Source organism: Culex quinquefasciatus, chromosome 2, assembly GCF_015732765.1.
Source record: "Culex quinquefasciatus strain JHB chromosome 2, VPISU_Cqui_1.0_pri_paternal, whole genome shotgun sequence".
Classification (NCBI taxonomy): domain Eukaryota; kingdom Metazoa; phylum Arthropoda; class Insecta; order Diptera; family Culicidae; genus Culex; species Culex quinquefasciatus.
The window spans coordinates 224,712,142-224,739,386 of NC_051862.1; the positions used below are offsets into that span (position 1 = coordinate 224,712,142).

General features: G+C 39.1%; 4 protein-coding genes across 6 annotated transcripts in view; 2 read left to right on the forward strand and 2 right to left on the reverse strand.

The window, feature by feature from the left end:
• LOC6051858 (rap1 GTPase-activating protein 1) overlaps positions 1-5,365 on the reverse strand; it is a 158,385-nt gene extending 153,020 nt beyond the window's left edge. Inside the window, exon 1 of the mRNA XM_038257251.1 lies at positions 5,162-5,365. The gene's annotated coding sequence lies outside the window, so the exon portion shown is untranslated. The remainder of the gene's footprint in view (positions 1-5,161) is intronic.
• A 584-nt stretch (positions 5,366-5,949) lies between these two features.
• LOC6053051 (cytochrome c-2) lies at positions 5,950-8,006 on the forward strand. The gene is made up of 2 exons (XM_001869175.2): positions 5,950-6,104; positions 7,054-8,006. Exon 2 carries the CDS (start codon positions 7,077-7,079, stop codon positions 7,401-7,403), a length of 327 nt encoding a protein of 108 aa, XP_001869210.1. The 5' UTR covers positions 5,950-6,104; positions 7,054-7,076; the 3' UTR covers positions 7,404-8,006.
• Positions 8,007-9,211: 1,205 nt separating this feature from the next.
• On the reverse strand, positions 9,212-10,586 carry LOC6053052. 2 transcript variants are annotated; one of them, XM_038254726.1, is made up of 3 exons: positions 10,420-10,586; positions 9,492-10,357; positions 9,212-9,433 (listed from the first exon to the last, which is right to left on the reverse strand). In XM_038254726.1, the coding sequence occupies exons 1-3, from the start codon at positions 10,462-10,464 to the stop codon at positions 9,355-9,357; spliced, it is 990 nt and encodes a 329-aa protein (XP_038110654.1). In that variant the 5' UTR covers positions 10,465-10,586; the 3' UTR covers positions 9,212-9,354. The 2 variants fall into 2 exon arrangements, with proteins under 2 accessions (XP_038110654.1, XP_001869211.1); XM_001869176.2 differs by having other exon boundaries at positions 9,213-9,433; positions 9,496-10,357.
• Positions 10,587-11,378: 792 nt separating this feature from the next.
• On the forward strand, positions 11,379-22,296 carry LOC6051686 (AP-2 complex subunit alpha). Of its 2 annotated transcripts, none has more exons than XM_038252784.1 (8): positions 11,379-11,532; positions 12,173-12,406; positions 12,466-12,677; positions 12,741-14,425; positions 14,487-14,633; positions 14,708-15,124; positions 20,284-20,488; positions 20,552-22,296. In XM_038252784.1, the coding sequence occupies exons 2-8, from the start codon at positions 12,343-12,345 to the stop codon at positions 20,627-20,629; spliced, it is 2,808 nt and encodes a 935-aa protein (XP_038108712.1). In that variant the 5' UTR covers positions 11,379-11,532; positions 12,173-12,342; the 3' UTR covers positions 20,630-22,296. The 2 variants fall into 2 exon arrangements, with proteins under 2 accessions (XP_038108712.1, XP_038108713.1); XM_038252785.1 differs by lacking the exon at positions 11,379-11,532 and adding an exon at positions 12,050-12,069.
• The last annotated feature ends 4,949 nt before the right edge of the window (positions 22,297-27,245 follow it).

Here is a 27,245-nt window from a genome sequence, read left to right on the forward strand (position 1 = left end):
ATGCTAAAAAACGATTTTAACAAAAGTCCGGAAGATTGTAAAAAGGGTGGTTTGTGCAAGAAAACCTGGCATGTTATACATTTCTAGAAAGGTATTTAAAAAACCTTTCCAACGCGTCCAAAACATTGAAAATCTGACAAACCTATCAAAAGTTATAAGCACTTAAGTGTTATTTATACGCTTTTTGGAGGCCGGATCTCAGATATTTTGATGGAAACGTTGTCCAAACATATCATGCGACCTACCTTTCCAACGAATGTGAGGTAGGCAACAACCACTTAAGGGTGGATTAAGTAACGTTTTTTTAATTTATTATTTTTAAATTTCATAAAAAAAATTAAAATTTTAGCTTTTGGAATTTGTTAAATTTTTGTCATTTATATTTTGCATTCTTAGATTCTTGAATTTGAAAATTTCATAAATTCAAATTTTTTGAGATTTTTTTCCAAAAATTTGGAAATTCATTTTTTAATTTCTAATTTCATGAATTTAAATGCTATGAATTTCAGAAATTTTAAATGTTTTAGATCGCAAAATAAACTTTGAATTTTAAAATTTATGGATTCTTTAATAGATAGGTACTCTTCAAAGCTCTTGAATGGCTTATCTTCGGAATCCATAAATTTAAAAATCTAGAGAATGAAAACATTATTTTAATTGCTTTAGATTCTGAGCAAAACTTAATCCGTCATTTTAAATTTTAACGTGTCAAGATTCTGCGTGTTTAGATTTTGGCCTTTTGAGGCAATTCCTATTATTCAATTTTTTTATTTCGTACGGAACGTTTGTAGTTTTGATTGTGATGTATTGGAAACGAATGCAATTAACAAATTCAAGAAAAAAAAAGTTCAAAAATTCTAAAATGTTTTAAACTTCCTAAATTCTAAAATACTAAAATTCTAAAATTCTAAGAAAATCCGGAAATTCTTCGATAATTCCCTTTAATTTTTTTTAGGTATGTGCATTTTTCATGTTAACCCTAAACGTCTGATTAAAATTTTCTGAATTTCTGAATTTCTCTGCCTCGTTTTATAGTTTTGATTTTTATTTAAATAATTGTATTGGGACCATCTAAAACCACGTGGACACTTGGCGATTGTCCACGCTCCATACAAAAAAGTTTTTTTTTTGTATGGAGAATTGTCCACGAGGGAAGGGGAGGGGGGTTCAAGATTTCAAAAAAAAGTGTCCACGTGGTTTATGGATGGTCCCATTGTTGCATTTCTTAATTCCTAAATTATTATTTTTTTTCATTAATGATTTTTTTTAATTAAATAAATAAATATTTCCATTTTTAAACTTACAAGTTTCAGATATATTGAATTTTCAAATTTTTAAACGATTGATTTTTAAATTCAATATTTTCAAATTCCTAAAACTCTTAAAATTTTAACTTTTGGAATTTTTAGTCATTTTTATTTAGCATTTTTAGATTTTTCAAATTTTAAAATTTCTTAAGTTCAAATTTGTAGAGATTTTTTTCTTCAGAAATTCAAAAATGCAAATTTAGTATTGTTGAATTTCCTAATTTCCGATTTCTTAAGTTTAGATGCTATGAATTCCAGAATTTTAAAATGTTTTAGGTCTCGCAATTCGAAATTCGCAATTTTCAGTGTAAGAACGGGCCTTGACCGATCTTATGCACTAGGTTCCCGACGAACACGCACTGCCCTTACACCTCACCCTTGCTCTGAGTCAGTACGAGAAACACGCTAGAACACGCTTTGAGTGTTCGTGCCAGGCATGCACACCTTCTTTTCCGGTTACGCATTTTAACTCGGCCGGGGGTGGTACATTACGTAGGGTTTGATGTAAATATAAGCGCCTAACCATTAATAGTGTGCCTATTAATTTTCATTAAAGCAAAAACTGTTTTAATTTAATTTAATTAAAGCTAGTTGTTATTTACTGTGTATTGGTTTCTGCTGAAATCTTTCCTAGTGTTGAGTCGTGTTTATATGTTGCTATATTTCTTTTGTCGCGGTGTTTGTTACAATTTTTGGTCCTAAGCATTTTATTAAAAAATATAGCAAAAGTACAATAGTAATACTTGTGTTAATTTTAAAATGTTTTAAGTCTCAAAATAAAAAAAATAATTTCAAAAAATAAGGATTCTTTAATAGTAAGGTACTCTTGAAAGCTCTTGAATGGCTAAACTTCTAAATCCATAAAGTTAAAAAAAAAATCCAGAGATTGAAAATAATCCGTCATTTTAAACTTTAGCGTTTCAAGATTCTGCGTGTTTAGATTTGGCCTTTTGATGCAATTCCGATTTTTCAATATTTTTATATCGAACGGAACGGAAATGATAGCCTGTTAGTATAACACTTTGTATCAGGTTAATCCTATCTGCATATCTGCATCATCACCCATGACGGATAGGTTGTTTTGAAAATTTAATCTAGAAATAAGCAGATAGTTATTATTGGGTTTCTGAAAGATTGTTTGGCTTGAATACTTAAATATTTTGTTTAATTAAAAAAATCAGAGTCAGTTATGTAAGATAAGGTAAGGAGCCAATGCATCCCATTCCACACTAGGTCACTTTCGAGCAGCACCTTTATTTCTGCACTCTTCATAACAAACCCGTCACAACAGAAATAAATGTCTATGTCCTCAATGCTTCCCATCCAGACTCCAGAATCATCATCAACATCTGTCACATTGCGTTCAAACCAACTCGGCCCAAATAGATAGACAGACATGAGAGATGAAATGAAGCAGGGGAAGAAAGTGGCACGTATAGAGTAAATCATAAAGGTGTCATAAATATTGAACCTTAATTTGTTGCAGGCGAGGGGGGTTGAAAATTGGAACGGAAAATTATAAAAAAAGCGTTTTCGCAGAAGTGATTATTGTTATTTATTGATAGAATCTGTACTTTATAACAAACATGCTTCTTTTATAAACTCTGTGGTGTTTTAACCCCTTATTTTGGAAACGGAATTGTAAAATCTCACTACTTATAGTTAAAGTAAAACTTATATAACAGTGGCAAAGTGATGAAATGCTCGCGATGCTATTGGCATTTTTCGGGCCTCTAACGCTGCGTTGTAACAGCTCTCGTTAAATTGTTATTATTATTTGTTCACACTAATCAGGGATAACAACATTCCAATTTAGCATCCTTGCTTGATCATCAGGTTGGCCAAGCGGAAGATCTTCAGCCAGCTGAAGAGTCCCGCCGCCGGTCCCTCGTTCTGGGCCACATTGTCCGCGGCCGTGGCCACCGGGGCGCTCGTTCCGGCCACTGCTCCGTTGCTGACCTCCGTCGGTGTTGCTGCTGCCGCCGTTGCAGCGTTGGCCGTTGTCTTGTTCTCGGCCGTTATCTTTGGCGAAGTCATGTTTTGTGCTCACGCTTTCTCTCTCTGGTTCTAGGTTCTCACTCTCACCGCCGTGGGTCGCTCCGGAATGGACAATGTTCCTGTGTTGTGGGTTATATAATGGATAAAATGTTAAAATAATTTGATTTCAGCGAATTCTTTGCACAAATCGATCAATACATGAAGCACTTGAATCAAGGTTAAATCAAATTTACCGACAGAAGATCTAAACTGCGCAAACTTAAGGTCTAACACCAACTAAACGATCGAAACTAACCAACAACATCGGGCTATCACTATCGTACGTACCTGTTGGCGTTGTTTTCGCTTATGCAATGTGATTTAGATAAGAAACGTGATAATTGAACGCGCCACGATGATAATTGCCTGCACACGATTTTTGTCCTGTAATTTTAGCTATGCTCAGCCAACAAACTTTACCTTGTGCCAGTCACAGAAACACAGCAAATCCGAGTGATGGCCTCTGTGTGGCTGAACAACCTTCTGGAATAGCCCGAGAGAACGCGAGTCCCGAATGCCAAAACCGACGACGACGACGACGACGAAAACTTGGAGAGGTCAAGGTTCGCGCGCGCTCTACTATCGAAACAGGTGCCGGGCCACGGCGCATGTCTCCGACGACCGAAACGTGGACTGCGAAGGTTGTTTTGTTATTTGCAAGCAGGTTCTCTTTCTCCTGTCCTGCCCGGTAGGACAGATATACTACTGAGAGATGAGCAGCTCTCGTTTAAGTTCCATAAATAAATTCCAGCTGATTTGGGTTGGTTGTAATGAGCGGTAGCTTGTGAGTGAGAGAAGATAGTTTCGGTTTCATAACAAGTTAACTACCAATAAAAATTGTAATATTTTTAATCCATCAGAAAACTACAACAGACTTGATAAAATTAACTGAATAAAACAATTATAAGGGTCATATGATATTTTCCACTAATTGTAATTTGTAATTTGTTGTAAACTGTGCATCAGGTCAAGGATTGTACCATATCGATTGATTACTGTAGGATCCAAAATAAATTTCAAAAAATCAAAACTGAACTTGAGTTAATCCTGATTTAAAACTAAACGTTTGACAGCACTCTTAAAAGTGGGTTTTTGCTTCACTTCCAGAGGCAGGTTATTCCAGCAAGACGCTCCCGCCACCAGGACACTTTTTCCACTAATTAAAAATGAGAAACTATCAAATCTTCATTTTTTAACATTGAAAAACGTACCATTAGTTGCTGAGATAATGGGAAATTTCACGGAAATTTTCTAAACTATTGGAAAAAAATATTTTCAGAAATGGTGAGATTTTTTCAACGCGAGCCGTACATTTATCCAAAGAGGTTTACCGAGTTGAATAAATACAACGAGTGCTGAAAAAAATCAAGTTTTGCAACGAGTTGCTTACACCTTTTTTGATTTCCGAAAACGTCTCTTGAATAATTTTTTTATGCAAAACATCCATGTGTTACGTAAATTCTCTGTTCAAAACAAAAATATTGAAAAAAAAAATGCTTTTCGATACTAGTACTGAAAATTAATATAATTTTCCATTCTGTTATTTTCGGTAGAGAAAAGTAGGCCGTTTGTCACTCGAGAATGACAGAAAAAGTAAATAGTTTCACGGCGGAATTGCAAAAAGTACTTTTTGATTGCAATTTTCATTTAACATTAAAATCAATAAGAAAACGCCAGAAATTCCAGCTATCAGCTAAATCCACAATACTAATCTTCATTATTTTCGATAGGGACTCATGAAACCCTAAGACGCTAATTCCCCCCGATCTGCCTCCTAAAGTGTCTACATGGTTTAAGGATGACCCCTTCCCCAGTACCTTCCTTTTCCTTGCGCGAAACTTCCTTCACTCCTGCTGCATGTTCCGTCCACTTTCTTTACTTAATTCCACACGCTTATTTCCGTACTTTCACTCCCACACGTACTAAATTCAACTTTCGGACTTATTTAGTGAAAACACGCATCTTTCCTCAGTAAGCGAACTAAACCTCGCGACGATAGTAACTGTTTATGCTGTTGTTTACACCAGCTGCACTGAAAACTTTTTCGAGGTCAATTACACGAAATTCAGTTCAAGTATGATTACATACTTTCGTGTAATGATGTTGTTCACACTTTTCGTATTACAGAGGTCGAACTGAAATTCGTGTAAAATATTGAAAACTTTCACCGGGTGGAAAATTGCATACATGCTGGCGTTTACTTAATTTCTTTCGGATTTTTATTCATTGGCTATTAAATTGCATGCGTGATATGGGCTTGTGCTGCTGGTTTGAGGGTTTGTTTTTGTCTGTTCAATTTGTCTCGTTTTGCTATTTGAGTGTTTTGTGCCGGATTTTAAAATCAAAATTTACGCTGTACTCTGAAAAGACTACGTCTGGCAACACAAGGTTCAACACTTTACCATGAATAATTTCCAAAATAAAAAAAATCCAAAATTTAACCGAATTGTTTAATACGTTTGAAACGAAATTCCTATACGATTCAAGTAGAATTCGTTTTCATCATTCGACTTGAACTGACTGGGACACGGCGTCACACTTTAAATCGCAAAACATCGCACCGTTCTGACGTCTGTCACAAAAGTCACCACATGGGTCAGTGTTCAGTCAGCTGTCAGTGCGCTCGCTTGCTCGTGGCTCGCATGTGCCGCGCGAACAAATCGATTCGCGAGAACCAGCGCTGTGCTTCAGAAAAGTTCGTGCTGATTGGACGTGTACGGCGGATACGCTCCGGATTTTTCCACTCTCCCCCTGCAAAAGGTAGGTGCTAAATTGGTGGTGCGATTGGAAGAAGTTTTATGTAACCTATTTACGGTGCGATTCGGTGGGGCGTGAAAAACAAGTGTTTAGAAGGTGGAAAATTTGTTTTGATTTTTTTTTGCGGCAGATTCGCGGGTTGCTTGGATTCTGGGAATCCCAGGCAGGTCACGCGTCTGCCATTTTGGCACATGCAGGTAGTTGGGAGTGTGTAAAAAGAAGAAACAGGATATCTGGAATGTTCCGCGTGTCAAAATTTGCTAGTGAATTAATTGGAATAAAATAAAACAATTTCGTTAGGGAATTGACACTGTGACCCAGTTGTCGCGTTAGAATCGTAAGAAAATTTTCTTGTCTAATGTTACGTAATGCGCGAGAGAATGGCCTTGTTCTCCGCGAGGCATCGTCCCACCGAAGAAAGTAGATCAAGGCAGGCGGTTATTTTTAATCACTTACATTCAAAAAGTGCGTCAGCTGATTTGTTTTAGGACGGCACGCGCCCGAAAGGCAAGGCACCCTTCGATCACGACCCGCTAATGAAACAAGACAATTACATGACGTTACGTCATTTGTTGAGACGGTTGACCTTCAGCTTCCTTCCTGTTTAGCACTTGGCCTCGTCAAGGCCTACTCTAATCAGGCGTTAATTGTGAACAAGAGTTTTTGGATTGCATAATGTGTGCAAAAATGGCATTATTTATTGAGCACGTGATTGGTTGCTGACGTCGTGCAAAGCGTTGCAATTGATCCTTTTTAATCTGAAGAACTTATGTAATTTTGCGCTTGGAGATTGGAACTCTTTTTCAAGTTTTTGTGAATTGCTACCAGGCGAAAAGTGTAAAGTGAGAAGAAACGATCATGACTTGCACTTTTGACTGCTGAAATCTTTGAAGCATGAATGATGAAATGCTGGAACATTGTGTTAATGAATATTTTTTCACTCTTTTTCCAGTTTTACAACACTAGCCAAACGAAATGGGTGTTCCTGCCGGAGATGTTGAGAAGGGCAAGAAGCTGTTTGTCCAGCGTTGCTCGCAGTGCCACACCGTCGAGGCCGGTGGCAAGCACAAGGTCGGCCCGAACCTGCACGGTCTGATGGGCCGCAAGACTGGCCAGGCTGCCGGATTCTCCTACACCGACGCCAACAAGGCCAAGGGAATCACGTGGAACGAGGACACCCTGTTCGAGTACCTGGAAAACCCCAAGAAGTACATCCCCGGAACCAAGATGATCTTCGCCGGTCTGAAGAAGCCCGGAGAGCGCGCCGATCTGATCGCGTACCTCAAGTCGGCCACCGCCTAAACCTGTGTTGCAGCAAACCAAACAATAGCACTGCTCTAACAATAACAACTACACATCAACACACACACAGACACAAACACACAACAACTCCGAGAGTTTGAACCCTCGCCACCGACGACGAAACGCGATGAAATCCCATTAGGACAATTTTCTGTAGAAAATAATCTAATTTTAATTTTATTTATACAATTAGATTAATGGAAAGTGAAATTAAGCCAACCTACCAGCTCAGCAACAACCAAACTTAAACGAAAGGAAATAAAAGTGAGAACAGATCGTTGTTCGTTCACGCAAAACCTACGCAACACAGACAAACGAGTAGTATTATGAAAAACTGGGTGGAAAGAGCAGAATGGGTGCCCTCTCTGATGGGTAAGGAATCGATTACGTTTTTCGTTTTTAATATCGGATTAGGTTTTTTCTTACGTTCACAATCGCTTTCGACGTGCGCCGCCGTTTCGTAACGAGGAGACAACACTCGCGCAGAAATTAAAAAAAAAAACCTGTAAAATTTTATCCTAAATTCGGTGCAAAATTGAAACGGACTTTCATTCGTGCCGGAAGAATAAAACGCGTTGGACCGGATGTTACGGTTCTTCTGGAGATGGGCTTGTTTTGATGTGCGGGGAATATCCGAAATCTTTGCCAGATTTTTTTGACAAAGGACTTTGTCTTAAAGCTCTATCTGCGGTGTCAATCCAACATTTTTGAAGTTGTCAAGCGTTACTATCGCATGCCCTCGGCGTGACATTCTAGGTACTTGATTCTTACGTCCCAAGCAGAGCTGAAAATGTCAAGGGTCCTTACGCGAAAATCGGTGACGCATACACGATTTTTTCAGATCCATTCACTGAACCGCAAAACCGTGACGTAAACAACCCCGACTCAGTCGTGAGTGCCCTAGCTCACTGAGTAGCTGCAATGCGAGGCAGTAATCGACCAACGCTTATTCGACGTTGCACGCACACACATGAAGAAACAAGTTTTTACACAAAAAGTTGGTATTTATGCGTGGAAATGTTATTTTGAATATAAGTTATGGTTGTTTTAAGTGTTTTGCACAGTCTAGAACCATTCAATTGATTGAAAATAGTCAAAATAGTGTTTAGAGAGGATTTTACGAGTCAGTCATACGACACGAATTGAGTGAGTGTAGCTCATTTTTTCACGTCTCTCATTCTCCAGCAGCCAACCGGCACGAGTCAGGCGGCAGTGGTTGAACGGACACAGTAGGCTTACAGTCACAAGCTAGCAGTGAACTGACATTTTGGTTTGCTTCATGTGTACGCTGGTTTGGAAACATTTTGCAGGCCTGGTCTGCAACGCAACAGTTTTCTGCTGCGTGGCAGCTGTATATGTCACTGTCATACTGGTCATTTCGAGCCAAACATTTCATTAGGGCACAAAACCAAAAAGTAAACATTCGGGATTATTCCACTATTCCACTCCATAGTACACTCCCTACATGCCCTCCAAGAATCAGATTGATAGCAAACAATTTCCTATTGAAAAAATCAAAAAAAACAAAAGGGCACATAACAATGTTCACTCCAAACCAGAAAAAAGTTCAATTGTGCCCTTTTCTTTTTCGTTAGTTTTTCGTGGTTAAGGAACTTTCCATGTTATAAAGTGAACTTTTCATACATTCTTAACACTAATTCACATCAAACAAATTTTGTAACATAACCACCTGCACCTTTTTTTGCTCCAGATTCGTATTTGGTTGTTAGTTTGGCGATTTTTTTTATGGGAAGTAATTTGCGATTGTAGACGGTATTGTTTTGATTTGCAGCATGATAATCGAAATATTTTCTTCAAGCTGGTTATTTTGGAAGGTTCGTGCCTAGCACGGCTTTATTGGAAATCAACAGCGGACATTCAATGTCCATGATAAAAGTAAATAATCAGAGTTCAATCAATAATGAAACCAATCTCGGAATGGTTTAACAAATTATAAATCGACCATTCGCGAACCTCCTACGAGACGAACCACATCACGACAAACAGCATTTCGTAGTCCGACGAGTTGGCTGAAAAGAACCAAAAAAATCAATCTCAAACCTCCCAAATCAACCAAAGGCGATCCACCTACACCTCTCCGACGGCTCCACAATCCGGAACTTTTCGACGTGGCCCCAGCGCTCGTGCAGCTGCTCCCTCAGCCTGACCTGGGCGCACTGGTACAGCGTAACGGAGCGCACACTGGGCGGCAGCTTTGGCCACTTGCTAAACTCCTTCGCAAACAGCGAGTGCGCAATCGTGAGCGAACGCAGCCAGCGCAGGTTCTTGAGCAGCCGCAACGGCCGGATGCCGGTCACTTCGATGTACTCGAATTTGAGCACCTGAACGCGGGGCATAAACTTGACCAGCACTTCCAGGTGGTCACTGCGCACTCGGGCACAGCGCAGCGCCACGTTGGTCACGTTCCGGAATAGCTGGACCAGCGTGCTAAAGTCCCCAAGGCAAACGCCGGAAAACGTCACCTCTTCCAGGTTGTTCGGCAGCTGGTCCCAGGTGCGCCGTTTGTTGCACCGGGCCAAAATCAAAAACAAATGCAGATTCTTGAGCCGCGGACAGTACTGTACAATCTGTTCCACCAGCGTAATGTGCGTGACCCGGTGGCGCTGCTCGTAATGCAAATAAGTCAAGTCCTCAAACTTCCTCAGAATCCCAAGCAACGAATTGATCCCGGGTAGCGTCTCGTGCATGTACAGAATCGTCAAGGCCCGGTACCGGCGATCGCTGTTGCAAAGCACACTCCCAATATACCGGACCGTCTTAATCCGCGTCGGTTGGCCGTGGCCCTGATTGCACTTGCAATCAACCTCCAGCTTCATCAAAACCCGTTCGTTCAGGAAGGCCCCACTCATCGCTAGCCGGTTCCAGTTCCGGCAAACAAGCGTGCAATTCAGCCGAGAATTGAAATCCAGATAATCGAAAATCAAAAGTTGAAGCTGTAAACAAAAACAAAAATGCGCCTTTTAGAGAATTCGCCGCCACGCACGAACAAACAAACCTCCGGCGGCAAATCCTGAATCAGGGTGCTGCTTGTCGGTTCCATGCTGGATGCTGTTGCTGCCGGACAGCGGGAAAGCTGGGTGAAGTTCTTTCGGAATCTATTTCCGTAAAATCGTAAAATGATTTTCTTGTTACTCTGCAGGTCGACCGTAGACGTCACAACATTCCAGCAGGGATGCCAGATGTGCAGAATTTATCTGCAACATATTGCATTTATTCAAAATGGCCAGGGTTGCAGATAATTTGCCGTTGCAGACTTTAGCAAGAATTTAAGAATTTAAGAATTTAAGAATTTAAGAATTTAAGAATTTAAGAATTTAAGAATTTAAGAATTTAAGAATTTAAGAATTTAAGAATTTAAGAATTTAAGAATTTAAGAATTTAAGAATTTAAGAATTTAAGAATTTAAGAATTTAAGAATTTAAGAATTTAAGAATTTAAGAATTTAAGAATTTAAGAATTTAAGAATTTAAGAATTTAAGAATTTAAGAATTTAAGAATTTAAGAATTTAAGAATTTAAGAATTTAAGAATTTAAGAATTTAAGAATTTAAGAATTTAAGAATTTAAGAATTTAAGAATTTAAGAATTTAAGAATTTAAGAATTTAAGAATTTAAGAATTTAAGAATTTAAGGATTTAATAGTTCAACAATTTGAGATTTCTTGCTTACTTTTTCAAAAGGTCAATTTTACCGGATTTTTTCTGCATTGCCAAATAATCCGTTGAAAGCTGTAACATTTTACATCTCTCAAAATCCTCATATAAAAATCAGGATTTTTGGATATTCTGGATAAATATTAGTTGAGAAGTGAAAACTGTCTTACCTTATTTCTCTTCAATGCACCTTGGTCGGCCGCCGCTTCGCTCAACCCCTCTGAGAAATTTGACGCCCCGATCAGCCTCACATCAGCTCTACTTTATTCAACCATCCAGCCAAATCGCGGCGCCCGATTTCTCAGAGGGAAGTTGGATGACGTTTGCTTTCTCGGCGTACGAGAACGGAGCAGTAGCGAAAAATTCGATCGATATTTCGTAAATCCCGTGTCCCGTGAATAGGAACCTGAACCTGCTGCTGCAACTGCCGCTGCCGCTGTTGGTGTCCCCCACCGTGTGAGTACTATTCCGACCCGGTTCCGCGTGCACTGCAAACTACGCGGCCCGGAAGTGGGTTGCTTTGGTCGGGTGGAGTGAGTGCAAGTGAAATTTTTCTGGGCGTCAAATTCAGAAGAAGAATAGTGAAATTCATTGCTTGCTGCTGCGGTCGTTTTGTCGCCTTTTCCCCAACACCCGACTACTCCTCCGCCCCTTTCTCTCTCTACTTGTCTGTATTTATTCACATTCATTCATTGCTCTAGTCCGCGGACGCAACGGCGCGGCCAGCATCATAGTAGGCACCACTAGCATTGAAGAAAAAGTTCAGTAATTGACGAAGAAGAGCCTGCTATGTTCTGCTGAGCTGGAGGGAAGTGTTCTGATCTGTTATCACATCATCGGTGCAAAGTGTTTTCGTTCTCGGTTCATTTATCTGCATTCCTTTGATCTTGTCTGGCTTTTGAAAAGCACGTACACGTAAGAAAATAATGGCTTATCTCTTGGGATAACAACTCGCAGATTGGGGTTTGCAAGCTTCGCATAGTCATCACTTAGGTCTGCTACAAAATCGCAGCAGCAGCAGTCGCGAAAAAGGCGAAAGTTCATATTATTTCCTCTCTTCTTTCTCCACCACACTCGCTGCGGACTCTCGCCACAGATTGTGTGTGTTTTTGCATCGCAGTGAGCCACGACACGACCTGCTCCTCTCGCTTGAGCTCGCAATCTCGTCGTCCAAGTAGTCGGGGAGAGGATCGATAAGCGGATACTAGGAAAGCAGCGGGGGAAAAAAACAAGCAAGTCAAAACAAAAACAAAGTCGGTTCCCGCGATGGCACCGGTTCGGGGCGATGGAATGCGCGGCTTGGCCGTGTTCATTTCGGATATTCGTAATTGTGAGTATATTTAACATTTACGTTAGTGACTTTTGCACAAATTTCTTATTTTTTGTTAGGTAAAAGCAAAGAAGCGGAAATCAAGCGCATCAACAAGGAGTTGGCCAACATCCGGAGCAAGTTCAAGGGGGACAAAACGCTCGATGGGTACCAGAAGAAAAAGTATGTGTGCAAGCTGCTGTTTATCTTTCTGCTTGGACACGACATCGATTTTGGCCAGATGGAGGCCGTCAACCTGCTGTCGTCGAACAAGTACTCGGAGAAGCAGATTGTGAGTCGCGTTGTCTTAACAAGAAAGGAATCGATTGTCTAAGTGTTTCCCGTTTAATTCCAGGGCTATCTGTTCATCTCGGTGTTGGTCAATACCAACAGTGACCTGATTAAGCTCATCATTCAAAGCATCAAGAACGATCTGCAGTCGCGCAATCCGATTCACGTGAACCTGGCCCTGCAGTGTATCGCCAACATCGGATCTCGGGACATGGCCGAGGCGTTCTCGACGGAGATTCCCAAGTTGCTGGTGTCGGGCGACACGATGGACGTGGTCAAGCAGTCGGCGGCGCTTTGTCTGTTGCGTTTGTATCGCACCTGTCCGGACATCATCCCGGGCGGAGAGTGGACCAGCCGGATCATTCATCTGCTCAACGATCAGCACATGGGAGTGGTGACTGCGGCGACCAGTTTGATCGATGCGCTGGTCAAGAAAAACCCGGACGAGTACAAGGGTTGCGTGAGTTTGGCCGTTTCCCGGCTGTCCCGTATCGTGACCGCGTCCTACACCGATCTGCAGGATTACACGTATTACTTTGTCCCGGCGCCGTGGCTGTCGGTGAAGTTGCTCCGTTTGTTGCAGAACTACAATCCACCGACGGAAGATCCGGGCGTGCGTGGCCGCTTGAACGAGTGTCTAGAGACGATCCTGAACAAGGCGCAGGAACCACCGAAGAGCAAAAAAGTGCAGCACTCAAACGCCAAGAATGCCGTACTCTTCGAGGCCATTAACTTGATCATTCACAACGACAGCGAGGCCAATCTGCTGGTCCGGGCCTGCAACCAGCTCGGTCAGTTTTTGAGCAATCGCGAAACGAATCTACGCTATCTGGCTCTCGAGTCCATGTGCCACCTGGCCACGTCCGAGTTCTCCCACGAGGCAGTCAAGAAGCACCAGGAAGTGGTCATCCTGTCGATGAAGATGGAAAAGGACGTTTCGGTGCGTCAACAGGCCGTCGACCTCCTTTACGCCATGTGTGATCGTACCAACGCCGAAGAAATCGTCCAGGAAATGCTAAACTATCTCGAAACGGCCGACTACTCAATCCGCGAGGAAATGGTCCTGAAGGTGGCCATCCTGGCGGAAAAATACGCCACCGATTTCACTTGGTACGTGGACGTCATTTTGAACCTGATTCGAATCGCCGGAGATTACGTCTCGGAAGAAGTTTGGTATCGCGTCATCCAGATCGTCATCAACCGCGAGGAGGTCCAGGGTTACGCCGCCAAGACCGTCTTCGAAGCCCTCCAAGCGCCGGCATGTCACGAGAACATGGTCAAGGTCGGCGGCTACATTGTGGGCGAATTTGGAAACCTAATCGCCGGCGACTCTCGCTCCGCTCCGATGGTCCAGTTCAAGCTGCTCCACTCGAAATATCATCTGTGCTCCTCAATGACGCGAGCTCTCCTACTATCCACGTACATCAAGTTTATCAATCTGTTCCCGGAAATTCGCACCACCATCCAGGACGTGTTCCGACAGCACAGCAACCTGCGTTCCGCGGACGCCGAACTCCAGCAGCGTGCCAGCGAATATCTCCAGCTGAGCATCGTCGCGTCCACCGACGTGCTGGCCACCGTCCTCGAAGAGATGCCATCGTTCCCGGAGCGCGAGAGCTCCATCCTGGCGGTACTGAAGAAAAAGAAACCCGGACGCGTCCCGGAGAACGCCGAAATCCGCGACAACAAGAGCCCGGTGCCCAACAGTGGCCACAATGCCCACTCTGCTCAAAATAATCACAACGCTAGGTGAGTCTTTCGCTGTCCAACATTCCTTCAAACCCGCCTTATTGTCTTCCTTCTCCTCCAGCGTCAACATTTCCAACGCCAGTTCAGACCTGCTAGGCTTGAGCACGCCGCCGGCCACACAGTCCCAAACGGGCACCCTAATCGACGTCCTCGGCGACATTTACAGCGCAACGAACGGCAACAGCAACGTCATCAACAACGCCAAGAAGTATGAAAACCCACCCCCGTTCTGCATTTTCAAAAACCACCCAAACCAATAATCTCAATCTCTCCCCCTCGTAGATTCGTCTTCAAGAACAACGGCGTCCTGTTCGAGAACGACCTGCTGCAGATCGGCGTCAAGAGCGAGTACCGCCAGAACCTGGGCCGCCTCGGTCTCTACTACGGCAACAAAACGCAAACCGCGCTCACGAACTTTGTGCCGACACTGCAGTGGTCCGCCGAGGATGCGCTCAAGCTGAACGTGCAGATCAAGGCGGTCGAGCCGACGCTGGAGGCGGGCGCTCAGATCCAGCAGCTGCTGACGGCCGAGTGCATCGATCAGTACACCGGGTCACCGTCGATCGTGATTGGTTTCCGCGTGAGCGGGGGGGCGCCGCAGAAGATTAACGTGCCGCTGCCGCTGACCATCAATAAGTTCTTCGAGCCGACCGAGATGAACGCGGAGTCGTTCTTTGCGCGGTGGAAGAATTTGGGCGGGTGAGTAGAAATTGATTTTTTGAGGGGTCAAAATCCAAGACCTGCGGCGGACTAAGGCGTTCGACAGTTTTTTTTTGGTAAACTGACGTATTTACTCCAAGAACCCGATCGACGTAGCGCACTTTCACCGTTGCCAGAAATTCGGCCAAGTCTCGCGGAACTGCAACCTCCAGTCCCGCTGGGTGTAGTGCGGTGAACCAAGAAGTGCGTCAAGTGTGCGAACTGTGTTGGTAACCGTAACGTTTCGGACCTGCCGTAACAATGCGAAGCTTTTTTTGGCCCTCGGGGAGTTGATGGTTAAGCACATCTACAAAGGATAAAAATCCTGTGATTTAGTTATAAGCTTCCTCTACTTCTATTCTCTTATCGTTGCAATTTTAGTAACTTTTTATTTTTTTTTCTTTACTGTCACTTTAACTAAATCACTAAATGTAATTGATTTCGATTTTATTTATTTGATTCTCTTGTTTCTCAACGCTTTTCCACTCTATTTTACCAAATGATGCTGCTGCAACAAACTGTCTGCTTTCCCTTTGTACAGAACCGGATGGGGCCGGATCACTCTGGAGAGTTCCGGACAAATTGAAACGCGAGCGTAGAAACAAACGAACTTTATTTGCTCTACTCGTACACGGAACGATCTTCTTCAACGGACACTTTATTGGGATCTGACTACAATTACTCTAAACTACATGGAACATACATGGCGCATCGGTGCATTTCGCGCCACCGATCGCAGTTAGCTGAGAGGGTTAATTTTGATAGTAGGACCACAGAGAGACATAAATAATGCGAGAGAAAGAGCGGCTTCAGAACTGCTACCACAACAAGTATGGTTTAGTACCGCGCGGGGTAGCACCAACCGCGCGTACCACAGTACATCATGAGCCTTCCTTACCCAATTCTTTACACCCTTATCTCTATTTATTAACTATTGTTAATTTCTTTATCTACTGCATAAATTACTATCTTTCTTTTACTATTGATTCTTTACATAGTATATTTCCTTCACTGTCCATTGTTTTGAAACTTCGCCTTTTTCTTAAGCAAGTGAGTTTCGAGCCCTTACTCAATTTATGGAATGATTAAAGGATTAACACAAATATTACTATTGCACTTTTGAAAAACTTTTTTAAAATGCTTAGGACCAAAATATTGTAACAAAACATCGCGAGAGAAGAAATAGCAACATATTAAAACGACTCAACAATAGGGAAAATTTAAGGAGAAAACAATACACAGTAAATAACAATTAGTTTTTTAATTCAAACTAAAAATATAACAGTTTTTGCTTTAATGAAAGTTGTTAGGCACACTTTAAATGGTTAGGCGCTTATAATTACATCAAACCCTACGTAATGTTCCACACCCGACCGAGTTAAAATGCGTAACCGGAAAAGAAGGTGTGCATGCCTGGCACGAACACTCAAAGCGTGTTCTAGCGTGTTGCTCGTACTGACTCAGAGCAAGGGTGAGATGTAGGTGTAAGGGCAGTGCGTGTTCGTCGGGAACCTAGTGCATAAGATCGGTCAAGGCGCGTTCTTACACTGAAAATTGCGAAATTGCGAATTTACTGTCACTTTAACTAAATCACTAAATGGATCTTCATCAAATTCACGCTACTTAAGCGTTAAAAAATAGAGTTTTTCAATTAATAAAAAAAATTTAAACATTTTTTAAAAAGCTAAATATTAAGAGCGAGTCCACGAACAGGGTATAACCCTTTGTATGGGATGTCGTTTGGACCTCACCAATCTGCCTGGAATTTTCAAGGGTTGTTTGTACTAGAGTACTAGAGTTTTTTTTGAACATATGAAAGACTATAGCTTATAGGTCCTTTTCAAAAAAAAAAAAAAAAAAACTCACCAATCTGCCTGGAATTTTCAAGGGTTGTTTGTACTAGAGTACTAGAGTTTTTTTGAACATATGAAAGACTATAGCTTATAGGTCCTTTTCAAAAAAAAAAAAAAAAAAACTCTGGATATAAAACTAGCATCTGACCAAAATATGAGCACACTAGGTCAACGGTAAGTGGGGAAAATCGGGACACAAAGTATGAATGTTCAAAAACGTCAAATATCGTAAAAATGCTGTAAATTAGGCAAAATTGAATTTAATTTCAAAATTCATTGCCGCTCCAATCTAGTCCGTCCCATTTGTATTTTTGTCAAAAATGAGATGAACTTAACACAAGTCTTGTTTTCACATGTTCTTTTAGCATATTGAATAAAAAAGTAATGTTTGCTCTGAAAATTCCAAAATAAACATGCCTTTCGTGCTGTCCCATATGCAAAATAAAGGCAAGTCAGTTCCCCATATAGAAATGCCTCGCAAATCGTTATAGTGGATGCGGAATAGTATAAATTTTACAGAGTAGGTCTTTAAGAAGACTTAAATCTTTAAAATATCATTATTTGTTAATTCTGAAGAAGTATTTGAATATTAAAAACGCAAAAATCCAAACCTTTTGTGTTTTTTTCTTTTTCAAGGGACAACCACGGATAGAAAAACAATCAAATGCATACTAATATCTACACCATACAATTGAGTACTAAAGCCCTATGTCAATTTTTATGTACAACGGTAAAAAACACGATAAAAAACCATTTCTGATCACTTTTTTTTCATTTTAATGCAATTTTTTTTTTTGACAAGACAACATTTTTCCGATGGATCAACTATGGTCCCCTTGGAACGAGCTGTCAAGTAGGAGCTTTTCTGTCAAGAAGGACTGCGAGGTTAATTTTTCAAAATTGATTTAAAAATCCATTTTAAACTCTTTGTGCTCGTACAAAGGGTCATTGTACTCAGAAAAATAAGCTTTATCGCTGTAAACAATAATATCAGCAATCTAAGCTTCATTTTAGGACCCAATTACTTCTATTTTGTCTTGAATGAATAGACTTGATACTGGTTCTGGAAAACATTCCACCTCCAAAAAGTGAAATTATTTTTAAATTAATTTCAAGGGTTTAGCAGATGCCTCTGTAGTATTTTAACAATTTCTGGTGTCGTTGCTGATCATATGTTGATATCTGGGAATTCTATCAAAACCTGAAATGAACAAATTTTTATCATTTGGTGATCATTATTGACTTGGAAAACTACCAAAACAAACCTGGAAATGGCAGTTGAACCAGGTTGAACCTCTGGTGTAATGTTCAAGCCTACCTTGATACCTTGTTGACTGACTTGTCTTTATTTATGGACAAAAATAGTCAAGTCGATCTCTTGTTGAAAATTTCGCAAATTTACTTCCAAATTGCTAGTTTTTTATATCAAAGTTATAATAGTGGTATTATCTAGACTGATATTAAAATAACCGTATGAAAAACTATAGAGAAATTGTTGGTTTAAAATGAGTAAAATGGTGAAAAATTTTTGCTGGCTTCTCACAGCGTTATCTCAGCACTCTCTTTTTACATATGGGACGGACTAGATTGGAGCGGCAGTTTAGTGAAAACATAGCACAGTTTTCAAACTCAAATAAAAAAGTGTTCCATCCAGATATCAACTCATTTCGACCTGCAGCTTGTAGCTAACATCTGGGACTACCATCTGAGACTGAGAACGCTTTGGGCAGTTTAACATATTAAATAGATACTTTTTCTTCCAGTGATTTTTTTGGTTGTATTTTTTTGCTCGGGGCCCCTTATATCCCATTATCTGGTGATAATTTTATCATATTCGTATTCCTTAGACAATTTCACAATAGAAACATGCATAACAATGTTTATGTTCATACATTTTACTGCCGTTCTACACATAATTGTCCCATGTTCGAAAAAGTGCAACTGAGAAAAACGCGATTGAAATTTTTCGACCGTTTCTTATGTTTTTACGTATAATTCTGGAGTTTTTTTTTTTTTGAAAAGGTCCAATAAACCAAATTTCCAGTTTTTGCATTTTGGATGTTTTTTAATACCCCTGACTCAAGGCGGTTTCAAAAACACTCAAAAAGCAAAAACTGGAAATTTGGTTTATTGGTCCTTTTTTAAACAAAAAACTCCAGAATTGTCCCGTGGGTTTATATTTCCCCTTTAAGTCCCTAATCATCCTGATTAGCAGTTTATCACTCTTATTAGTAATCCTCTTGCTATACAACGGGTAAACAAAACACAACACTTCGTAAAACTTATGATTTCGTGAAACAGAATACTTGGTGGGACAATTATACGTAGAAGTTCAACGATGGGACAAACAGACTTGATGTTGTTTTTCATGAGTTTCCGCACAAAGTACTACATTTTATGTGTTTTTCTTAAAGTATACATCAAATTAAAATTAAAAATGTTAAAAAGCCAGAATCGTCCAAAAATGACATGGGACAATTATGCGTAGAACGGCAGTTTAAGCCTTTTTAAAAAATAAAGTTAAACAAAACTATTGAAAATTAAGTTCGTTTCCAAGGATACTAGATTCCACCAGCAAAAATATAGCTTCTGAATTTTGAAATTTAATAGAATTTTGCCTAAGTTACAGCATTTAGTGTCCCGATTTGCCCAACTTCCAGTTGACCTAGAGTGCTCATATTTTGACCAGATGCTTGTTTTATATGTACAAACAACCCTGAAATTGATTTTGTTTTTTTTTAATATAAAGATATATCAGATTAAACACTTTAAGAAGATGTTTTGGATGCGATCGAACGATAAAGTACTGATATGCTAAATGCATTTTGCATTCTATTCATGTTGCTATTCAGATACAGTTCAAAAAGTGCTGAAAAGTTCAAATTTTCAGTTCTATAAACGATGCTTTTCAGCACTGTTTTTAGTATGGAAAAGTAGGCCGTTTTGTCTCTGTCTTTCTGTCTTGACAGGAAAAGTAAAAAGTTCTAGAGTTTATTGTATAGGTCCTATAAACATGTGAAACACAATAGCTTATAGGACCTCTTCAAATTGGAATAGCGGATTGCGGAGTTGCAAAAAAGCTTATTTCAGAATTAAACAGAATGTGTGTGGTTGTGTCAAAAAACTAAGTTCTGTGAATAATAATTAAAAAAAAAATATTTCAGATTTGGTGTGGTGTTATAATGTTGATATTGAAGAGAATTTTTTTTATGACTGTTGATACTCTAGATATTCACATTCAACGCTGATAATTCCTTCGCAGATAAGAAAGCATTACTCATAACCTTTGTTGTATATTATCTCCAGCGAACAGCAACGCGCCCAGCGCGTCTTCAAGGCCCAGCAGCCGCTGGACCTGCCGGGGGCGCGCAACAAACTGATGGGCTTCGGCATGCAGCTGCTCGAGGGTGTCGACCCGAACCCGGACAACATGGTGTGCGCCGGCATCATCCACACCCAGGCCCACAAGGTCGGCTGCCTGTTGCGTCTGGAGCCGAACAAGCAGGCGCAGGTATGGGATCGCCGGAGGTTTGGTCAATATCCGGGGTGTTAATCAATTATTTTTTTTTTGTAGATGTTCCGCTTGACGATCCGTTCCAGCTTGGAGCATGTGACGAAAGAAATGTGCGATCTACTGGCAGACCAGTTTTAAGACCATCTCCCCGGCAAAGATAAATCGAGCATAATTTGGACAATTGAATAAGAGCCATTGACCAGAGCTGAAGCTGAAGTAGAATTATGTTCATTCAAGTAGTGTACGTGTGCGAGAGCTTGTTACTGGAAGACATCCAGCAATTGGTATAGAATTGTTGGCACTGTTTACGGATCCGCTGGGCGAACGAATCAACGAGAGCGCGCGTGTAATTGTGAGTGAGTTTGGACGAAGCAATGAAAATAATAAATTGTAAGCAAACATAAGATACAGTATGTTGAAAATCGTATAATAAAGCTATTGCAGCAATCGTACATGAAGTTTACTTCGAGCGTGGCGCCAAACTGTCGCGATGATTTGGCTGCGGATGCTGCATTCAGAAAAAGAGAGATAGTTATCCAAATGAGCAAAGCAAAAAATAAAACTCTCTTTCCTGGTATTATTGTCTAATGAGTTGTCAGATTTGTATTATGGAAGTGGACATCCCCCTTATCGAAACAATGATGATTCCGAATATTTGTTGAAATTTATGTAGAAAATTTAAGAACCCCTTGAACACGGTTAGTTTGTTCAACGATAATCTCATTTAATGCTTAGAAATATAAACAAAATAAAAAAGAAGCAGTAAAGCAAATAATACAAATTGGAACTATTTAGACTAATGTAGACAGTAGATGTAGGTATATTACACAAAACAACCGGCGTATTAGATATCAACATTGATGAATCAAGGCTGAAGGCAAGGTAATGTTTGACCATCACACCACAAAACTCATTCATTGTTTCCGGCGTCGGCGTGAATTTCAAGGCACTCGATAAATTGCACAAAGTACATCATCACTGCGAGAACAATAGACGGACGGGAGAATAAAGAGAAAAAAGAATCGGTGCAATATAGGAAACCGCTCATGCTTGAGATATTTGCAGATGAGTTTATTTTAGGGACAGAGCTTGTCCGTAAAACGAGGACATTTTTTAAACGTTTTCTTTTCTCTCCATTTTATCCATCAAAATACTTGTTGGACAAATGGCTTTATTTTTTATCTGCGGATCGAAAATAAGCGTTTGGTCCTCAAATATAGTTACTAATATATTATGTTACATTTGTAAATCATGCAAACGTTATAAATACTACTGATTAGAACTAGCACATGTATATTATTGGCTACTCTGTATGTTTCCATTATTTACTCATAAGAAGAAAAAAACGCTACGAACGCATTAAGGTATCATTCACCGCAGAGAAAATATTATAAAAAATGAAAAGTAAAACAACCCGAGCGTGTGCTCTCCTCCCTGAAGAGAAACTACTCCAACACACACTCACAAAATGGCAAAAGAAACTATAAAACCTACTCTACAACACACAAACACACGTAAAATATTGCTAAGACAGGAATAAAAAAAAAGATACACACTTTCACAACCTTACAAAAACAAAATGTACTAGATAAACAATGCATACATTGAAAAAGATGGAGTAAATGTAAAGAAAAGGAAGAAATTCAATAATGAAGGAACAAAAATACTAAAATAATAGAGGAAAAATAATACTAGATTGCGTCGTGGACGGAAAACGTGAAAGAGGAACAAGATAAAATAACATTCAAAATCCATGAATATGACAAACATGAAGACAAAAATATACAAGGTTATTGAAAAATTAAGACCTGTTGTTTCCTTGAACCAAACTGCCGTTCTACGCATAATTGTCTTTTGATAAAAAAGTGCAACTGGAAAAAAATGCGATTGAACCTCTTTAATTTTGTTTAAAATCTGGAAACTTACTTGAGGATACCGTGGAGATTTTGATTTGATTTGATGTGTTAACCAACAGGGCCACAAGGATGACCTATGTAGCGGTTGCCTAGATTTACAGTGGCTCAGACTTAAAGGGAACATCTTCAAATTACTGCCGTATGAAGGGTCAAAAGGGGATGGTTGGACGCGAACAAGCAAAATCACTCACGGTGTCCTCAGGGGAAGAGAATCTCCTTCCGACAGTAACCTCCAATAACTCCGAAAAAAGTCTGACAAAGCTGAAAAACAGGGCTCGCACCCTGTTGGGGGCCTAAAAGGGCGCGGCAGACAGCTGGAGACTGACAGAAGTCAATAGATGTAGTAATTGGACAATCCTTTAGAATTGTATAATCAATAAACTATTTCCCCCTTATGACGTAGTTCTGGTCTTCCACTATCCACATCCAGTCTCCGCCATTACAGCATACCGTCCACTGCCCTGATGCTCCCTCCCCGATCCCCGGCTTTGATTCTATCTACTGAAAAAAGGAAAATCATAGTTGAGAAAAGGTCAATGCGGATGGAGAGCAAATCGAGCTCAGTATCCCCTCACAAAGACTGGTAGTAAGTGTGAAAAAAGCAATGAAAAATTGAATGAAAGATAAGAAGAAAAATGAAAAAATAGTATGTCAATGCGGATGGATCGATGATCCCCTCACAAGGACATAAAAGAGACAGATGGTAGGGAGAGCAAAATAAGAACAGAATATCAGGAATAAGAAATAGTCAATGCAGATGGAGAGCAAATAGAGCTTTGTGTCCTTCCACAAGTTAAACACTTTAAATACATTAAAAACTTTAGCAACCATAAATACTATTAATACGTTCAATAAATTTAAAACTTCAAATACTCTTACTACGTTAAATACTTGAAATACTCAAAAAAAAAAACATTAAATACTTTGAAAACTTTATTTGAATATTTGAAATACCTGAAATACATTCAAAACTTTAAATGCTTTAAAAATTAAATAGTTTTAAAAACAATAAATACTTTTAATCTTTAAATACATTACATTACATTCCTTTCAATACTCAAATAACTTTAAAAACTTTAAATACTTCAAATACTTTAAAAAAATAGATCCCTTGAAAATTCCATTTGAATATTTGAAATACTTGAAATAAATACTTTGAAAACTATAAATACTTTAAATACAATAAATACATTGAATACTTTGAATTGGTATTAAATTTGGATACATATTTTTACTTTGAATACTCAGAATACTTGAATTTCTTTGAATACTTTCAATACTCCATGAAAATACTTTAATTACTTTAAATACTTAAAAACGTTAAATACACTATTTACTTTGAAAACTTTAAATACTTAAGAGACAATAAATATTTTAAGTACTTGAAAAATTTTCAGATAAATTAAATACTAAATTTTTGGTTAATATTTCAAAAACTTTAAATACTTTCAATACTTCTAATACCTTTTAATACTTCAAATGATTTGATTTTTTTTTACTTCAAATGAAAGGAAAAATGGGCGAACCGATGAAGTAGAAATTGAGCTCCATAACCTCTTAAAAACATCAATATAGAAAAATATTCAACTCACTACTTCATTCATTTGAAATGTTTGTAACAACCCCTTTATCACCCATACTTCCTTTTTGAAATTTGAAATAACACATTAATCAAAACGGAGATAATAAATCATTCAAAGTCCCATTGATTTGAATTAATTTTTTTTTAATTCTGAACATTTTAACTCTGGATAAAAGTTGTTTTGATTTTCAGGCACCGTAAAAAATATAAATAAACACGGTCATAATATTTCATCATACAAATTCCAAGCAGCAGAAACCACATTAATAATTTTATATTAAATTTGAAAAAATATATCATGTGAAATTTTTGCACAGTACAGAAAAATTTTATTGAACAAAAATCAATCAAAACAGCGTGGATTTTAAAAAAGTCAAGAATGCCATGAAATTCTTAACTTTGACAAAATAAAAAAGATGTCGATGCCTTGACTAATATGAAAAAATATAAAATATGTTTAATAAGAAAAATGGAACTTCCTCACCGGGATTCTGCTGTACATCCGCAAACTTATTCCGTTGCAGTCAATCCGTCTAACAGCTTCCGACAGCGTCAGGGACTCCAACACCATCGCCATCGGACTCTTAACCGATAGCCATCTCCTTTCAAACTTCCAGAGGTCACGACTCTCTTCGAACACTTCCAAGTCTCTTTGATCCAAATGGTACTCCGTAAAACACCAGGCATATTCTTTTCAACTGCACCCTTTGAACCCGTTGAATTTTTCTTCGCAAAAAATCTTTTCTTTTGGAAACACTAAATCATTTGGTGGGGGACACTCCACTTCTTCTTTGGAGAAATTAACGGTACGCGGCGAACCACGGATTAGACCTTAACCGACGACTATTGATATTTTTTTTTTCAATTTTTACTGAAAAATATTTTTTTATCAAAAATGACGCGAGAAAACATTTTTACGACCTTCCTGTTGCGCGACCTACTGAGGATACCGTGGAGATTTTCCCTAAATACTCTGAAAAAAAGTGGAGCATCAACAATTCCCGTCTTCCAAATCCCCTTTCCTTGTCCTAGGTTTCGCGGTGGAGATGGGTGCGGCCGGCTGTCATGGTGGTGAGAATCTGATTCAGGTGGAGTTGGTTCTATTCCCGATTATCAATTCCTAGAAATTTTTTTTTTAAGTTTTATACTGGATACATTTAGTTTTCTTATTTTCGGAATCATATTTTAATCTTTTTACCAAGATATAGGCAGGCAGACATTCGGATGCAAAAAAAATCTGTGCATGGTTTGTTCCGGTGGACGTAATGAGCCCAATTTTGAGTTTAATTGGACGTAACAGGAGCATGCAAGTTTGCTTTCAAACGGGATTTTATCCGCAAAAATATGTTTTTCCGTAATGTCGATTTATGAGACATTTTGACATGAATGAAAATAATGTTAAATAAGTGAATTTGTAATGTTTTGAATTTTGGAATCGGTAAAAAAAGTACCGGTACCGAGACTCGAACCAAAGACCTTCGGCTTATTGAACCGGGCCTTTGCCGTATGGTTCGGTGACAAAGTGGGGTTCATTTGTCCATATAAGCCACTCAATAGGATGAACTGTTGCAATGAACGAATGAACACGCAAGAGGACTATACTCTAGCAAAATAGCACTTTCATCACGCTTCGTTTCGTGAGGACTATCCCCTTGTTCTTTAACTTTGGGTGTAGAATTTTAACTTCTCACTATTACAATTTCATCCAATTTGTTCGATCTCGTAACGAGTTATGGTAGAAAAACGTAATACGTAATTTTGCTCTGGGCGGAAAGGGGTTAAAAAATAATAAAATATTTAAATTTGTTGAATTCGTGCTATCTTGTCGCACCCGCCATTTTGACGTTCCGAGAAAAACGCGTTTTAATGTTTGACCTTGAATATTCAAAAACGAGAGCACGCAATGTAAACAATAACAAACACGTTTTGTTTGGCTCACCATTCTGTGCATTGTCCCAAAGTTTGGTTGAAGTTGGTTGCTGGAGTCCCGAGTTATAATTACAAATGTTTACGGTAGTCTAGCTAGTACGTGCGACAAATGCATCCTGACTTTCCTGGCCTGAAATCCCTTTGGCCTTTTGTCGCACTTACATCAATTTTCATGGAGTGACAAGATAGCACGACAAGATTGAAACTACTTTCATATGTAAAGTGACAAAAATGCACGGAGTTTTTTCGGTTTTTGTTGAATATCTCAGGATTGAAATCGAATTTTGGGGATCTGTGACGGTCAAAAGGTGAGGCATTGCACAGTGGGCGGAAACCCACCTCTAATCCCATTAAATTGAAGCCGCTGTTTTTTTCTTCTTAAAAATAGTTTTTCTTATGTAAAAAAATCTCAGGAATCGATTGCCGCATAGCAAACCCACCGGAAATGACGGGAATGGGTCCATTTTGCCCCATTTGTCCTAAAAATTGGAATTTTCTTGATTTTCACACTACAAGTTAACCATATTAACATTTATAGGATATCTATATACATATTTTGACGTAAAATTAGCAGGAGAATCGAATGGTGACATTGTTGAACCATTTGGAGTAACCCATTTTGCCCTATGGGCCCTTTTGGCGAATTAAGTAGTTTTACTCCTTTTTATAGCATTTATCAAAGGAATTTCGTAAAATTATTTCTACTATGCGTGCAAAATCGGCAGAAGAATCAAATAATGCTTATTTAGGATTATTCATAATAACCCGTTTTACCCCATGGGCCATTTTTTCCAATTTTCCCTAATTAAATTTGTTTATAAGTGTTTTACGTATTATTTTCATAAACTAATCACTGTTATTTGTACAAAATGATCATGAGAACTGAAAGACACTGTTTTGGAATTATTTGAAACTTCCTATTTTACCCCATGCCCCTTTTCAAAATATCTCATATAATTTGAATTGTTTTTCGAACAATTTGCAAAATATGGTGAAAGATTAATTACTTTGTAACGCGTAAGATGACCAAGTGAATTAAATATTTATATTTTGGAATTGTTTGAAATAGCCCATTTTACCCTAATAGTCCTCTCATCATGCATAGGCAATTTAGTTCTCTTTAGAAGCTATTTGCGTACAATACTTATTGAATAATGACAATTATCTGTGTTTTATGGACAGAAGAATTGAACAAAGGAATTTTGAGATTACTTTGAACTGTAAATGATCAGTGCATCCTGCTCGTTCCCAATGTAAACATCAACAGCCTGACCAGAATGAACAGTTTGTAACTGATTGATCTTGTTGAAAAATAATCAATACAAAA

Excerpts from the sequence above, each read along its gene's own strand:
- LOC6053051 (XM_001869175.2), top strand. The coding sequence starts at position 7,077 with ATGGGTGTTCCTGCCGGAGATGTTGAGAAGGGCAAGAAGCTGTTTGTC.
- LOC6053052 (XM_038254726.1), bottom strand. The coding sequence starts at position 10,464 with ATGGAACCGACAAGCAGCACCCTGATTCAGGATTTGCCGCCGGAG. Across the intron at positions 10,358-10,419 it reads TTCAGGATTTGCCGCCGGAG|CTTCAACTTTTGATTTTCGA; the intron begins GTTTGTTTGTTC and ends TTTTGTTTACAG. Across the intron at positions 9,434-9,491 it reads GAGCCGTCGGAGAGGTGTAG|CCAACTCGTCGGACTACGAA; the intron begins GTGGATCGCCTT and ends GGTTCTTTTCAG.
- LOC6051686 (XM_038252784.1), top strand. The coding sequence starts at position 12,343 with ATGGCACCGGTTCGGGGCGATGGAATGCGCGGCTTGGCCGTGTTCATT. Across the intron at positions 12,678-12,740 it reads AGTACTCGGAGAAGCAGATT|GGCTATCTGTTCATCTCGGT; the intron begins GTGAGTCGCGTT and ends GTTTAATTCCAG. Across the intron at positions 14,426-14,486 it reads CAAAATAATCACAACGCTAG|CGTCAACATTTCCAACGCCA; the intron begins GTGAGTCTTTCG and ends CTTCTCCTCCAG.